This window comes from Eriocheir sinensis, chromosome 28 (assembly GCF_024679095.1).
Source record: "Eriocheir sinensis breed Jianghai 21 chromosome 28, ASM2467909v1, whole genome shotgun sequence".
NCBI classification, from domain to species: domain Eukaryota; kingdom Metazoa; phylum Arthropoda; class Malacostraca; order Decapoda; family Varunidae; genus Eriocheir; species Eriocheir sinensis.
The window spans coordinates 8,607,906-8,625,405 of record NC_066536.1 but is presented as its reverse complement, the minus strand read 5'-3'; the positions used below and the strand labels follow the sequence as shown (position 1 = coordinate 8,625,405).

Sequence of the window (17,500 nt, the reverse complement as noted above, 5' to 3'; positions counted from 1 at the left end):
AAAAAGTAAATTATAGATACTAAAAATTTAATACTTAAATGACTATATGTACAGTACATGGAGATAGAGAGAAAGAGAGTGTGTATGCCTGGCCAGTGAAATTTATTAGTTTTGTATATGTTTGTCGACTCCTTTCTTTAACTCTGTCCTGCAACATGGCAGTAACCTGTATCCCAGTATAGTGACACCTCACCTGCAAGGGAGCAGCGGCTGTCACCTGCTGCTTTCTGCCAGTCCTTTAATGGCCGCCGGCCGAACCAGATTGACCTCACTTTTTCCGCTCCTCGGCTGTGCCAATTAAGAAAAATACACAAAATTATGTTCGTCAATAAAAAGAAGATCTTGAAGGATTTTTGAGTAGGGTTACAGCAAATTGGCAAGGTATTGACAGTATTACCTTTTATAATATGAATTTGACAGGTTGCCGATCTATTGGATAAAATGTATTTTGCAAGCATCTATTTAACAATTTACCTGTTGAGTGATACATTATAGGTATTTAGTGTTACGGCCATGACCAAGTAGAATATATATATATATATATATATATATATATATATATATATATATATATATATATATATATATATATATATATATATATATATATATATATATATATATATATATATATATATATATATATATATATATATATATATATATATATATATATATATATATATATATATATATATATATATATATATATATATATATATGTCCTTGGCCAGGACATTTACTTCGCTGCACGCTGCATTTTCACAAAGTAAATAAGTCACTTACAAGTGACTTTGGTCAAAAAGTTAATACTTACAGCGTAAAACTTTCTTCCAAGACATCCTCTGAAAGCAAATCCTCATCTGCCATTTTGTCAATCGTTAAGTATAAACCTAGGATGAAAAAATAATCCTTCAGGCGATCACCGTGATGTCATGCTGGAATCCTTTATTGCGCAATAATCAGCAACCCCGCCACGCACACTCGTGGCTGACTGCCATGCAAAGAGGCAAAAGGCAAGACGAGGCGCGGCGAGCAAACACCCACCTCACGGAGCACCCCGTTCTTCAGCAACATATTAAATGGCCTTCACTAAGAACCAACAACCTATTTAAGGAAAAGGACAAAGAAACAAACAAAATCAAAAAAATGTAATCAATTTAGCTTCCATGGAATAAGCGGAAAAAACAATACCTAGCTGGATACTCCGGCAAGTGGCAACGTGGCAACCTTCTCAAACCTTTCGTCGCCCAAGTACACATATATGACAAGGCTTTCATGGGTGTTTTGGGCATTTTCAGGGCTAGTTCAATGATCCTGGTGGTAGTGTGACCCTTCTTCTGTACCATGAATGTGAAAAAACTCATGAAAACCCGATTAATCTCCCTTTCGGCCTTTGGAAATAGTTGGTGTGGGAGGTGGAAGCGTCTGAAAACACCGCCCCAGCTGGCCCTGTCCCGTCAGGTCCCTTCACGACACCGCGGAGTAGTAGTGTCTTGTGCTCGGTTCGGACACTTGCTGGCCCTGAGGTAAGCGAGGTTAATGACATTGTCTTGTGGAAACCTTACTCGTCCATCGGCAGGGAGGACGAACGCGGCACAAGACTCAAGGGTTGTGAATTGACAGCGGAGTGAATGAATGGTACCTCTTCTTAATCCTTCCCATACACATCTCTAAGGGAAGATAACAGTTGCGTGGTCATGGACAGTCAAGGCTTCGTTTTTCATATAGGCGACTTGTTACCACGTCAGATTACACCCACTCTCATACGGAAGGGGTAGATTTTTCTTAGATTTTCCTTTGACTAACTTGAGATGCTCATTCTACTGACCCCAAGCACTTCTTTGGTACTTTCGAATTTCTCCCTCACCCGCCTCCTCATCCTCCTCCTCCTCCTTCACTCCCTTTGACTGAACGCTCACAACCATCTTACATAAACACAACAATCCCACTCAACACTCATAAATCTACGCCCTAAAGCACTTGTCACTTGTTGCTTTCGAATTCCTCCCCGCCTCGTCCTCCTCCTTCCCTCCCTTTAACTGAACACGCACAACAATCCTTCTTGACACACATAACAATACTGAACACTCATAACAGTGCTACGAATCACTCACAACAATCCTACTCAACACCCATAACGGCCATAACAATCCTACGTCCCCAAGCACTTGTCGCTTGTTGCTTTCGCATTCCTCCCCCGCCTCATCCTCCACATCCTCCTTCTCTCCCTTTGACTGAACACACAACAATCCTACAGAACACCCATAACAATCCTACTCATAACACCCATAACACTCCCACTACACCCAAGCACTTGTCACTTGTTGCTTTCGAATTTCTCCCTCGGATCGTCTTTCTCCTCCTCATTCTCCTTCCCTCCCATTGACTGAACACACATTACAATCCTACACATTACAATCCTTCTGAACACTCATTACAGTACAATCCTACTGAACACTCATAACAATGCTACTCATAACACCCATAACAATCGCACTACCCCCAAGCACTTATCACTTGTTGCTTTCGAATTCCTCCCCTGGCTCCTCCTCCTTCCTTCCCTTTGACTAAGCACTCAACAACCATTGAAGATTCGGTACACCTTATCGAATTCTAACATTTTACTTTTTTTTTCTTTTTAGTCCAAAAGGTTTGTTTTACTTTCTTGTTGAGTGTCCTTTCTGGTTAAGGATTCTCCAAGCGGATTATTTAGGTAAGGAGACAAACTGTTTAGATGTCGAAAGGTTCGTTTCTACTCGCTTGGTAGCTTTACAGATAATTGGGTAATTGTGTTGAAGCATTATGCGGCTCCATCAGATAATACATCGCCTCAAAATTATAGTTGAGAATTTGAATACACTTCCCTGAATTGTAATTTAGAGGTGGAACATGAAAAAATATTGAGCAAGATAATGGTGAAGGGTGAAGGTTATGTCAGGTTTGGTTCACTATCAATCATGATAAGACAGAAGTACCCAATAGACCCCCCTCCCTCCACTCACAAGGTTTGTTCACCTTTATTACTTTTCAGTTAATGAGGAAAGCAAGATAACATACAATACCGGTACTGTTGTATCAACCATTGCTCAGTAGCAGGATAGTTTGTCCTTCAAGGGAAAGACATCCTTTTACCACAGGGGGAAGGTCTTCAGTTGCATCTATTGCTTCTGTGCAGGTACTGTGATTCACTAGCATTCTTGTGGTATTGTACCATGGTTGTGTTCTTGTGGTAATGGCACCATAGTTCAGGAGTTAACTAAGTGACAACTGGAATTACTAGTTATGCAAGTTAACAGACCTAATGGGGATTTATACAAAAATGAGATCTGCTTATGCATGAAATCTTAAGACGTTTTCTACTTAGCACAGCAGTCAAGCCAGAGGTATTTTTCTCTTAGAATTTGTTTGTGCCAATCTTTCCCTTCCTATTGATGGATTATAAAGCATCATAGCTCATTAGTGATGCTTGGGGGGCAAATAATGACAGGGCTTGGTGCAGCAGTATAAATGATATGTGAATGATAATGTGGCCTGTTTCAAGGCACATATTGATGTAGGATGTTGTTTACATATTAGAATGATTCAAACAATTTGTCATACCAATACAAGTCTAGTTTTCATTCTTACTTGTTCAGTCATAAGAATTCCTTTCACATTATCAGGATTTTCTTTTTATCAACAAGGGCCTGGCTAAATTAATAGAGAATTTGAGTTAACTGAATATACATACCGGTACCTAACATTGCTTTCTATGTTAAAAAACATCAGTATATTAGCCCTCTACAATATGTATGTCCATTATTTGATATCATAAATTATAAATCAGTGATATTTTTGATTTTATCTAACTACCAACACTCCCTATCAAGGAATCATTATCATAATTTTTCAAAATGCAAGATGATTTTTATCTTTTATTTTTCAGATTAAAAGCAAGTGAGTAATGCTTCCTCGTTTAACATTAAGAAGGTGAGCATTACATGGCTGGTGCATATTAGTCAAGTGAATTATACTATTACTTCATTACTCTACTCTCAAACTCTAGGGGGCCTTTCAGTCACTTCTTGTGGTTACACCATTGTAGGGTGTTTTAATGTAAGCTTCAACTAATCATCACCAATGCCACATCACCCTCACACCATTTATGATCATCTTCACTCCTCACACAGGCATGCCACTCCAGCTATTTCCATTCTTTCCGCCTTTTACTAATAGATCTCTTTCCAAAGTGTCTGCTGCCAGATGAAAGGATGCTACCGTATAGTTTTGTGAGCTGGACCCACCACCCAGATTTATAATATTACTTGCAGGGAGGGGATGAGAAATGTTTCCATTATTTTCCTTACACACACATCTGTGGTTAGGACAGTGTGCACAAACACACTGCCCTGTAGCCAAAATCATACTTATGTATGCATTACACTAATTAGAGGGTGAGGGAGAGGGTAAAACTTTTGGGATTAGTTGTGTGGCAATGACTTCCTATTCACACGTGGATGTTGCATTACGAAAGCTAATTTGGCTCTGTAGTTTGTTGATGTGGTTAATTGATAGCATATTCTAAAGAGACTGAATTTTTATCAGTTCATTTCTATATCTCTTGTCACCCTTTCTCCTCATAGGAAGATCACCCAAGGCCACAAAAGAATCTTTGCCAAGGTTAGTGCAATGCTCATTGCCAGGTGCATCAGATTGCTGGAAAACTACAGCCACGTGACATCATAAAATGTATCATGCAAAATATAAAACGGGTTAGTTGTGAAAACACAGTACTGTAATGACAGTGCCGGTACTTGTCCTCCACTTTAGTTCTACCACATTGACGAAGGAAACAGGCCCATTTGAAAAAGCAAAATGCTGTACTGGATTAGAAAAAGTAATCTAAGGTGATTACAAAAGATATAAATAATATAATTCTTTTCCCACTACTCTGGAAACAAACAAACAAAATGTGCTTCATAACTTCCAAGCCAAAAATATTTCTTACAAAGTTTGTAAGCACTATCCTCACTCTGAATAATATATATGGACTCTGCAATGATGGTATTTTCATTTTTATTACATGGAATGTTAATGAAAAGGAATTAATTGATAGAGACCATTGTAGGATAGATACTGAACTAACCTTTTGATAAAAATGAGAAAAGCAGTGTTCAAACCATCTCATTGAACTTGTTATTCCTATTCCACCTTTCCATATTCTTCACCTCTTTCTTTCACATTCATACTACACCTGTGAACTTATTACTTACCTACGGTACACCAGCCCATATGACCATGGCAGTTGTTTTTCCATGATTGTATAATCAGTCAGTCTTTAAACCATATTCTTTCCTCTAGTAAATAATTCCTAATGCCTCTATCCTTACCTTCTTAGATTCAGTTGATGTCCATGTGTCAGAGGCTCTTTGTTGATTAAAGAATTTTATCTACAACACCATCAGGCTCTTGGAGGGTCATCATGTTAGCTGCCGAGCCTTGGGAGTCCGGTTGTTGGGGAGTCACCACAACCACCAGAGGGAGTGGAGTGGACAGCAGCAGCAAACAAGACACAAGCAACAAGTATTGGCAACATTGGCTGGTGTTGGTGCTGGCATTGCTCTGTGGATGAAGTACAATCACCAAACAGGTAATTATTATTATTATTTTTTTTTTTTTTCATGAAAAATGACAAAAATAGTTGAAAGCATATCATCAATGTCTAACCTCATAAGAAATTATGGGAAAACCTGATGCTAAACAGATAATAGTGATAAACACCATTCAGTGATCGTTCTTTTCATTTTTACTTACTGACAGCAGCAGCCAAGTTAGAGACTGCAGATGAGACACAAAAGTATGGTGTGTACCAGAATGGACTACCAGAGTACACACTTGAAGATGTGTCAAAACATGCCACCATAAAGGACAGAGTGTGGGTGTCCTTCGGATCTGGAGTATATGACATAACAGACTTCATTGCTAAGCATCCAGGTAAGCACAGTATCCACAGTAAAGTGTATTGTAAAAATTTTCCACCAGCTGACCAATAAATCAGACATTTTATCCCCTCCCCTCCACACACACACCAAAAAAAAATGTGGCAAAGATAATTTGGAAATTCTGTGTATATTACACAATTTTCAGTGTTTATTTACTGAATTGCTGCATAAGTAATGCTTCTGAACTTGAAAAGCTTGTTTCCTATAATTTCAACTGTAGTGTTGTTGTAAACCCAGACTGCAGGCTTAAAATGTGGATTTAAAAGGTTACTGCAGGCTGCTAAGTCAGAAGTTTATGGACTTGTTACTAAGAGGTCATTTATGAAAGTGATACATATAATATAGCTTTTACATTTTATGTACCGTGTACCATATAGCTGCCTTTTCCTAATAGCTCAACACTTAATATTGTGAAGAGTCTGTTGCTAAACCCTAAACTGTCTGTCTTTATAGAAATGTCATTCTATGCTCATGAATCCCAAACACGAGTGTGTAGAGCAGCGTTCTCATATGCAACAATTATTCAAAAATGCAATAAGCCAAGCATTTTTAGGAATATTGATAAATCCTTGGCATTCATATTGAATACAGTAGACCATTATAATGCAAGACTTAAATACCTACAAATTTAGAACACATCAGGCAGGTCATGGCACTACACAACTTCCCTTCCCTATCTAGATTAATTTTTGTGTGTTTGTCACTGAAACTTCCCAGTTTCTGTGAAATTCAGAGAGCATGGCCCATCATCTTCCTGTTACCCACTCTTCTCTTCTGTTCTGGTACTCCCTCTCAGCACACTCAATCCTGCTACTTCCAACTCTCTTGCTCCAATACTCGCTCACCCAGTTGATGCACTTCACAGGTGGTCTTCCCCTGACACCCTCTCCCTTAATCCTTCCCTCATACACTCTCTTCACAAATTCATTCTCCCCCATTCTCATCACGTGTCCAAACCATCTCGGTATCAGGGTATCAGAGCGGTTTTCTTTGATGTGGATGGAAGAATTTAAATTATACTCTTGTTTACTTTGATAGTTTCAAGTCATTACAGTATTTGTTTATCAAGTATTATTTTTCATTTTAACCTTTTTTTTCACATGTGGGATGATTCAGGTGGGGACAAAATTCTTCTGGGTGCTGGAGGATCAGTGGAACCCTTCTGGGCTCTGTATGCAGTACACAAAAATCCTCATGTGTTGGACTTGTTTGAGCAGTACAGGATTGGTGAGTGTTGGTACTTGTGTGTTTAGTGATGTTTTATTGTGGATTTTGGCATATAAATACATAATAATGTAGATTTAGATGTATTGAAAGATGGGCATATCTTTAAAGTTTTTAGTTTTAGCATATGCAATTAACGACTTCTCCACATTGACCTGTGGATCATCATCATGAGCGAGTATGATCCATCTTGGGTACACCATTCTGCACCTTCATTATGTAAGCTACTGTCATCTCTTCTCCACACTGTCTTGTTTGATGCTGCCTCTTACTTTTCTCCCTTTTCAAATTTCACCACTTTCTTCCCCTTTTTTTTTAAATTGTTCCATATTTTCCTCGTATTCCAATTTGATTTCATTCACTCCTTTCGTCTAGGCAAAAAAATGCTGCCTCATTCCTTCACCTAAGTACCTTGAATGGTATTTTCCTTCACTCCTCCCTCCCATCATGTGCTATCATTCTCTTCCCTCTAAATACAGTGTTTATTTCTTTGGCTCTACCTTTTCAGTTATGCAAAATTTGCTAATACACTATGTATTTCCTGTTTTTAGGAAACCTGGCAGCTCAGGATGTTGGTGAATCAGTCAAGAACATGGACGATCCTTATGCCAATGAACCCAGAAGACACATCACATTGAAGCCATCATCCAAACAGCCTTTCAATGCTGAACCACCATTATCACTTCTCGTAGACAACCTCATCACCCCAAAGTAATTTTTCTCAGAGTTTAATGAATGCTGATGAGAACAGGTCATTATTACCAGTAGTTTAGTTTCATTTTGTAGTTCACGCTCATTTCTACAGGGGCCAGATGGTCAGCCCAAGCCCGTCGTGGCGCAGGCAATTTTTATAGTGGCGCCAGTTATACTTTGCTCATGCTGCCCCCCCGGAACTCATTCTTGATTCACTGGACGGTTTCTTCTAGAGTCCGGGTTGATGGGTGGTCTTCTGGACAGCATGTGGGTAGTCTTAGGCCACTCGGCGGTGACTGAAAAATCCCAGGTGGTAGCGTGGGGATTCGAACCGACGTTGTCCATGGCGTGGTGAATGTGAACCCAGCACTCTAACCACTCAGCCACCGCCTACCCTGCAAGAAATATCTAATATTGTTACCTAAGTAACAGTCTCAACCGATCTAACAATCTTTTTATTATTACAATGATAAACCTTTTTATTTTATGCAGTTTAACATAGTCTCTTCAACAGACCATATTTGCTATCAGTTCAAAATGGGGATACTTTACCCTTTGTTTACCAATTCTGCACAATTTCGATGTTGCTTACTGTGTAATGCTGACTTGCCTGATGGGCGAGCCTCCCATAACTCACTTAGCCAGGGGGGTACCTCTTTGGCCGACTGGATAAGGAGTGGCTCTCCTGTTACGCTGGTCGCGGGTTCGATCCCCGGCGCCGGTAAACCTTTCCTTGTCTGGATTAATTTCTCATGTGTTTCATTACACGCGGTGGTCGTGTGGGAGCATAGTTAAGAGAAAATTCGGGCATTTCACTGGTGGCAAGGCGGTGGCATCCTCTCCTGTAGTTCTGTTGTGTCACCCCGAGAGGGTAACAGGTAGAGTGATGACCCATGCTCTCCGAAGTTCATAGAAAATGGGAACTCAGCACACACAAATTAATCTAAATGGGAATGGGGAGCCATGTAATGCTGACTTGCCTGATGGGCGAGCCTCCCATAACTCACTTAGCCAGGGGGGTACCTATTTTGCCGACTGGTAAAGGAGTGGCTCTCCCGTTACGCTGGTCACAGGTTCGATCCCCGGCGCCGGCAAACCTTTCCTTATCTGGATTAATTTCTCGTGTGTTTCGTTACACGCGGTGGTCGTGTGGAAGTGTAGAAAAGAGATAAATTCTGGCATTTCAGCTGCAACCCTCTGTTTGTAAAGCACTTAAAAAAAAAGTTGAAATAACCAGACCGGATTGAAATAATACACATCTAACATCAAATTAAATTATACTACAGATGCACGAAGGCAAACTACAGCCATGAATGAAATATTCAGGAGATGAAATATCTCATATTGCATGTAGTCAGTATTGGGCTGTTCACAAAGTAGATATGGGCCTGTTTATATTTGTCACTCAATGGTCATATATACCATAAGTAGAAGCAGACCTTAATATCTATGAGCAATTGGTAAAATATATTTTTCCTGACGAGCAGGTACTGTGTTTGGATATTTTACACCAAACAGCAACTTGTATTTTTGAATCCCAAAATAGAAAAAGAACAGAGTTCACCAGGAAAAGTACCTCTTTGACAGTTCTCCGGGTGGTCTTGTGTGGTGCTGAGTGTATAGCCAATACGGTCTATTTATTGAATAAATTCCGATTATGTATTATTTTGAATATTTTGTCTTCAATTGCAATTCATTTATTCAAGTAACTACTGAAAGTAGTCACTGAATCTGAAGTTTCTTAAATGATGTACAATGAGAGAGATCATTATGAGGTACTGGTAAATAAACAAACATCAGAAACATTGAGAAACACATTGGGTTCATTACCCTCCTCACCAGTGTAAATGTTTACAAAGGCCACCCCATCATAACTAGCAAAAATCTATTGTATAAGAAGAAGGTATTAGAAGTATAATAAAGTATAAGAAGAAAGTACATTACTTATGTAAAAGAAACAAACTTATGCTCTGCTCTTTTCTTTCTTCTAGTGAGTTGTTTTATGTGCGTAATCATCTGCCTGTGCCAGACATTGATGCATCAACATATGAACTGGAGTTGTTTGATGAAGAATCACAGAAAGAAAAGACTCTGACCTTGAAGGACATAAAAAAGTATCCCAAACAGACAATCACTGCCACTGTCATGTGTGCTGGCAACCGCAGGTCAGAAATGATCAAGGTTGGTATTCTTTTAGCACTTTACTATTGTTGATACAGGTCACTGTATTCATCTGCAGATCTTAACATTTAATTTTATACATTGGAAGTCTATTTTTCTTAAACTGTAATAGGAAATTTTAACTTTAACTACCCCCTGCACCACACATACAACTTTTGACCACAACCATGCAAAAAACACATTGTTTGTGAATATTAAATTATGGCTTGATGCAGGATTCTATTTCAAAGACATTGAAGTACATTACTACCAATTTGGTAATACTCATCTTTTTCACTATATTTCCACACAGGGCCTGTGTGCCTTGCAACCCCCCACTGCAGTTTACAAGTTAATGAATGTGTGTGTTTACCTATTTGCATTTACCTATTTGTAGTCTACCGGACCCGAGCTAAGTTCTAATAGTCCTGTCTCCATATCTACCCAGCCTTTCCTTCATATGTTGGACACTTCGCCTCCACCACCTCTTCCCGCAAGCTGTTCCATGTGTTAACACTTCTATGTGGAAAACTATACTTTTTAAGTCAACACTTCTATATGGAAAACTATACTTTTTAAGTCACTCAAACAGGTTCCTTTATTAAGTTTCTTCCTATGTCCTCTCAGCCCCTGCATTCTCGCAGTTAAGAAGAGATTATCTCTACCCACCTCATCAAACTTATTTACCGACTTATACAGCATGATCAGATCTCCTCTCTCCCTTCTTTGTTCCAGCGTCGTCAAGTCCATCTCCTTCAATCTGTTTTCATACGTCATATTCGAGAGTTCTGGGACCATTTTAGTTGCAATTCTCTGTATCCTTTCCAGCTTTCTGATATCCTTCTTTTTATGAGGCGACCACACAACTGCACCATATTCAAGCATTGGTCTTATCATTGTTGTTATTATTTTCTTCATTATTTCCTTGTCCATAAAATGGAATGATACCCTTATATTTTGCATCATCCTGTAGGTTTCTCCAAACAACTTGTTTGTTTGTGTGTGTGTATTACTTAGTTGTAGTTTTACAGGACCTGGGCTTACGCTTGTGTGGTCCCGTCTCCGTATTTGTATTTGTCCAACTTTTCCTTAAAGCTTTGCACACTTCGCCGATACTACATCCATGCTTATTCTGTTCCAATCCTCTATATTTCTTTGTGGGAAGCTATATTTCTTTTGGTCTCAAGCATCTTCCTTTCCTCAATTTTTTACTGTGTCCTCTTGTGTTCCTGGTGTTTATTCCTTTTTTTAGTAGTAACTCATCATTATCTACTTCTTCCATTTTGCTCAATAATTTATAAATTTGTATTAGGTCTCCCCTTTCTCTTCTTTGTTCTAGTGTTGGTAGGTCCATTTCCTTTAATCTTTCTTCATATGTCAATCCCTCCAGCTCAGGAACCATTTTTGTTGCCATCCTTTGTATTCTTTCTGGTTTTTTTATGTCTTCTTAGGGGAGACCATACCGCCTCCGCATATTCCAATTTTGGCCTAATCATAGTGGTTATTAACTTTTTCATCATATCCTTATCCATGTAGTGGAATGCTAATCCTATATTTCTCACCATATTATATGTATCACCGAATATCCGATTAACATGACTCAGGCTGTTGATTATCTTGTATTGTCACTCCCAGATCTCTCTCTTCTTAAACTTTCTTTAATATTTCTCCATTTCCCATTTTATATGTCCATTTTGGTCTCCCTTCACTCTTTCCCATTTCCATTACATGACATTTCTTCACATTGAATTCCATCTCCCATTCAATACTCCATTGCCAAATCTTGTTCAGGTCATCTTGCAGAATTTCACAGTCTTTACTGTTTTTTATATGTCTTAGCAGTCATCTGCAAACAGGCTCATATAAATGTTTACTCCCTCTGTCATATCATTTACATATACACTCAACCCTCGATTTGCCGGACTAAAAGGGGGGAAGGCTTGTCCGGGAATGGCAAATGTCCGGCAATGGAAAATGTCCGGGGGTCTACCCCCTTGCCGGACTTTACCCTATATATGTCCGGGAAACACAACCCACCCCCGGACTACACCTCGCATAGCTGTCCTATACACTAGCACTAGCGGCCAACTCCACTCCCCTCACTTCCACCCCACATGCACGCTCCTGGGTATACCACTTGTACACTGCCAAATCAAGTTCAACACATTTCGGGTCTTTCATATGCTTTCTAGTTGCATCACCCTTTCCCGACACAGCAAATTTAACTGCATAATTTTCTAACTTTCCTCTAGCTTTTTTTATGTCCGAAACTGTCTGTTTTTTCACCCCATACAGCTCGCAGACTTGGGCAACACTCATTCCTCCATCTATTTTAAAAGTTCCAGTTTTTGCGACACAGAAAGGTGCACAGGTTTAGCTATGCGCTTGGTTACTTTCTTTGGTGGGTTTTTTGGGTGGCATTGTTGTGAAGAAGAGGTGTATCCACGACAAGCACGTAAGCACAACACTGTGTGTGGACGCGCAGACTTGTGTACAGTCCAGTACTAGACGTGTATGTCCGCCACATGCCATCTAGTGCCCGATTTGCGAACTTTGTCTGGCGCGGTAGTTTGAAATCGACTTGTCCCGGACTTTTTTTGTTTTTTTCTTTCCCCACGGACTCTTGTCCGGCAAATCCGAAATCCGGCAAATGGAGGTCCGGCAAATCGAGGGTTGAGTGTACTAGGAAAAGTACTGGTGCCAATACCGATCCCTGAGGCACATAAGCACCCTTTTCTGAAGCCATATTGTTTACTTGTGATTATATTATGCTCTTCTAGAAAACTCGTCCATTGCTTCTTTATCACTTTCTCACATATTTTACATATTACACTAGTCAATGATATGGGTCTGTAGTTCAGGGGTTCTTCCTTCTTTCCACTTTTGTATATGGGGACCACTTCGGCTCTCCACCACTCCTTTGGCACTACGCCAGTTGTTATTGAGCATTTAATGATATCGTATACCGGTCCAACCAGCCCATTTCTACATTCTTTCAAAATATAACCTGAGACTCCATCCGGTCCTACTGCTTTCTTCTCTTCCAGTTCCCCCATCATTTTATATATTTCCTCTTTATTTATTATGACTTCTTCCATATGAACATTTATCTTGTTTTCTTGTGGTTTGTTGAATTTTGATTCTTTTGTAAAAACTTGCTGGAACTTTTTGTTTAGTAGCTCAGTCATGTCTAGGATCTTCGATTATCACATTCCCGTCACTCAATCTTTCTATTGTTTCCCTTGGTTTGATCTTTCCATTTATGAATCTATAAAACAGTTTAGGTTCCTTGCACTTTTCTACAATATCCTTTTCATATCCCTTCTCTTCTCTCCTTATTTTCACATATTCATTTCTCACTACCTTAAAATCTTCTTTATTCCTTCGTTTTTTATTTCTTTTCAGTCTTTTCCATGCTTTGTCTCTTTTTATTTTTATTTTGCCTAAGCACATTTTGCATTAAACCAGTCCTTTTTTTCCTTTTTCTTTAGGTTTGTATTCTGGTACAAATTTCATAACTCCTGATTTATACACCTCCATGAAAATATCATACTTTTCTTGCACTTCACTTGTTCTCTTTAACTCATCCCAGTCCAGTTCTCCATAGTATTTCCTGAGGTTTTCCGCATCTGCCTTCCTATAGTTTAACTTGTTTCTTTTATATGATTCATCCCCTTCACTTCCTTCCTCCTCTGTTACCATCTCTATGATCATGTGGTCCTTCTCTTCTTCTCATTGTTATCGACTCCAAATCATCCTCCCTCCCACTCATCTTACAACCAGTCAATAATAGATGGGAACTACAGTGAACATCACCCAGGTCCCTTGTAAATACTACTACTAGGCACCACTAGGTGTGTGTGTGTGTGTGTGTGTGTGTCATGTATGCTATTCAAATTCCTTATATGAGAGTTAACCAGCATTTTCATTTTTTTCACCCCTTTCACTGTTAAACTCTGGAACAGTCTTCCTTCTTCTGTATTTCAATCTGACTACAAATTGAAGTCTTTCAAGAGGGAAATATTAAGACACCTCTTCATCTGAATCTAACCCTCTCTTTTGGCCACTCAATTCCATTTTCTTTTACAGCATCAGCCCTTATAATTTCCATTATTGTAAGAAAAATTTGTTTATATATCTCATAAAGGTTAAACCAGTTAAAGGATTGAGCTGGGGTCAAGCAGCCATTGGAAATGCAACCTGGAGTGGAGCACGATTGTGTGACGTCCTCAAAGACATGGGGATTGAAGATGGCAAGACAAGTGCTGTGCATGTGCAGGTGGGTTTAGAGCTACACTGTGTTTACAAATTTTGCTTGCATTCATTAGTGCTCTACATTTTAGAAATCATAATTTTTTTTCTTTTCTTTTAAGGATGTTTTCATATGGTCCAGGAAGCAAAATAACTAGGTGCTATAAGAGGAATATTTAACATGAAAAAGCTTAAGAAAGATGTGCATGAGTTTGATAGTTGCAGGAAAAGAAAACCAGTGAATGTATTTTGTATTTTTTTCTAATATTTTTGAGAGAAAACAGATGGAAGTGATTGTTTTTGCAATGATGTATTGAATGTGTAGACTGAATGTTACTAGGTGTTTGGCAAACTCTGAGGGGGAAGATGGAGGAAGTGAAAGATTTAAATATCTGGGAAAATCTCTCTCTTAGTATGGGAGCATGAAGGGAGAAGTGAGGGAGAGGGCAGTAATGGGAAGGCAAACCATTGGCAGTCAAGAGAATCATGAGAGGTAAAAATGTAAACATGGAGGTGAAGGCAGAGTTGAGGTGTAGTTTAGTTCTCCAAGCTGTGATTATTAATAAACATAGGCATGGAGTAACTCAAAATAGGCAAGAATATGTTTAGTAGAAATAAATTACTTGAGAGGATGTGGTTTAATGAGGTGGGGTGGTATGAATAATCAAAAGGAGTACAGGTGTGGTATGGATGTTAGAGCAAGAGGTGTAAAATGTAAAGAAGGTAATGGATAAGCTAACTTCATTGAGATGGTTTGGATATATTATGATGATGCAAAATGGTAATTTTGTAAAGAGGGTTTATGAGTGCCATATAGGACAGAAGGTATAAGGGAGACCACCAGTAAGGTGGTTCAACAGGATTAAAGAATACTTATGAGAGAGGTGGGAAAGTGGGGGGCATGGTATGGAAAGGAATTGAATTAACAGGGAGATATGGAGACTTCTGTCATAGCCACTGCCTCAAAGGGAGTTCCTTAAGGGAACAAATAAGAACAGTGTAGGTGACATGGCTTCATCAACTTTTTTTTTTTTTTTTTTTTTTTTTTTACTTCCGTCAACTGGGGTGACTTCAGACCGTTTTCAAGGGTTTTTTGGTTATGAAATTTTTGTTTCTAGGCCTAGAATCTATGCTGAGTGTGCATTTACTCTGTATTGTTAAGGGCTATCATTACATGTTGTAACACTTTCACGAAACTTAATAGTTTTTGTGCTAAGTGAAAAAATATGGGTGTCCGAAGTCACCACATGTCTGGGGGGACTTCGGACAGTGGCTATATTTCATTGGGTTTACGTATCTGAGCCTGTTGGCACATTCTGGGAGTGACACTGTTGAACCGGGGGGAAAATCTTGGGAGAGAAGTTCCCACATTCCAGGTCAGTAGTAGCAGGGAAGTAAAAAAATGGTCTTTTTTTTTTTTTTTTTTTTTTTTTTTCCCACTAATGATCACATAATCACCACAAGAAGTTTTTATAATGGTAGGGCAACATTCAAGTGTGTTAAGGCTCTTCGAAGTGCACACTATTTTACATCTCGTTTATCAGATTTTATCATGATGCATTTCACTAGAAATTTATTCTTGTATATGTTATTTTGTAGCCAAGTACTTCTATTTCATATTTTCATGATATGTAGAATATTTAACATCACTGGACTGGCACCACCACCGCCGTTACGGACCCAAAAGTTAACTTGAGTTCATCTCTGGACAGGCTCCGTTCCATGAAAGCGGAATAGTGGTTCCCACTATTCCGTTTTCACGGATCCGTCGACCATCAGTGACATCATCAACGGAGCCTGTCCAGAGATGAACTCAAGTTAACTTTTGGATCCGGGGTAGGGGTGGTGGTGACAATCCAGTGATGTTGAATATTTTACATATGAAAATAAGAAATAGAAGTACTTAGCTACAAAATAACATATACAAGAAGTCGTCGTGGTTAATGCTGTCCATATGTTTGTCAACAAATGATGAGCGATGGACTGATGGAGTGGATCATCCGTTCCAAGCAGCTGCTGTTTCGTTAACGTCATTTTGAAGTCATTAACGTCGACGGATCCGTCAAAACAGAATAGTCACCCCACAATATGTAGTTATATTTAGGTATCCGAAGTCACCCCATTTTGAGCCATTTTTCGACATGCCTCCATTCAAGTGACATTTACAGGTGTGTAGGATGTTAAGCACCCTTGAATCATTCTAACTGTTCTAGTTAAGCATGTTTCTGATTGTTTTCTCTAGTTTTGATGTTGTGTGTAATACAGATCGTTCCTGCCAGAAGAAGTTTTCCAGGGGGGTAAATTTTACAAAATCTCAAAAACACATATTGTGCTTGTTTTCAAAACAGAAACATGTCTCAAGAAAACAACATTCTTATTCGAAAATTATAAGGCAAAAGACAAATTCTGACACTAAAATCATCTATAATAGCTTGTTGCAACTGGCTACGAATTATCAACATGTCAACTTTTTATCCACTTTTTGTCCGAAGTCACCCCGTCACCCCTGTTGACGGTGCCCATGTCTTATGTTATAGAGCAGGAATGAGGAAATGGCCTAAAAGCATAATGGACATTCAGGAAAACAATGCTTAAAACAAATTTTCCTCCTGATTGTCACATGACAAATTTCCTTTCTCTCACATCACCTAATTTTTCACCGTAGCCTATATACTACTACAACAATACTAATTTCTTATATTCTTGTATTACTAAACTGCAGAGCATCATGATTTTGCAAATTATTTAACTTTTTTAAAGGTCAGAAGTATAGCTAATTAAGAAAACTTGTGCCAACAGATATCATGTTTTACAGTTTGAAGGACTTGACACAGATCCTACCAGCATGCCATATGGAGGTAGTATTCCAATTGAAAAAGCATTGGACCCACATGGAGATGTCATTTTGGCCTATGAGATGAATGGAGAACCCATCCCTCGTGACCATGGCTACCCAGTCAGAGTTATTGTTCCTGGGGTCGTTGGAGCCAGGAATGTCAAATGGCTAGGTAAATTATATACACCCTGCAGTTGGTTGCATAAAAACGTGTGATTTTTGCTTTAATCGTAATTCAGTTTCAGCGACATATTGAGGTATAAAACCAAAACCATTTCCCCCCAAAATGAAACTGTAACTTACTTTCAACAATAGAAGAACTTAAGCAAATGAACATGAAAGTGCTGAAAAG

General features: G+C 38.9%; 1 protein-coding gene across 1 annotated transcript in view; it reads left to right on the top strand.

Annotated features, from left to right (window-relative positions):
- Nucleotides 1-1,098: 1,098 nt before the first annotated feature.
- LOC127004700 (sulfite oxidase, mitochondrial-like) overlaps nt 1,099-17,500 on the top strand; it is a 71,183-nt gene continuing 54,781 nt past the window's right edge. Inside the window, exons 1-10 of the mRNA XM_050872790.1 lie at nt 1,099-1,529; nt 3,035-3,178; nt 3,929-3,972; nt 5,448-5,632; nt 5,803-5,976; nt 7,101-7,211; nt 7,760-7,919; nt 9,893-10,082; nt 14,209-14,340; nt 17,128-17,341. Of these exons, the coding sequence (XP_050728747.1) occupies nt 3,947-3,972; nt 5,448-5,632; nt 5,803-5,976; nt 7,101-7,211; nt 7,760-7,919; nt 9,893-10,082; nt 14,209-14,340; nt 17,128-17,341 (1,192 nt within the window). The 5' untranslated portion in view covers nt 1,099-1,529; nt 3,035-3,178; nt 3,929-3,946. The remainder of the gene's footprint in view (nt 1,530-3,034; nt 3,179-3,928; nt 3,973-5,447; nt 5,633-5,802; nt 5,977-7,100; nt 7,212-7,759; nt 7,920-9,892; nt 10,083-14,208; nt 14,341-17,127; nt 17,342-17,500) is intronic.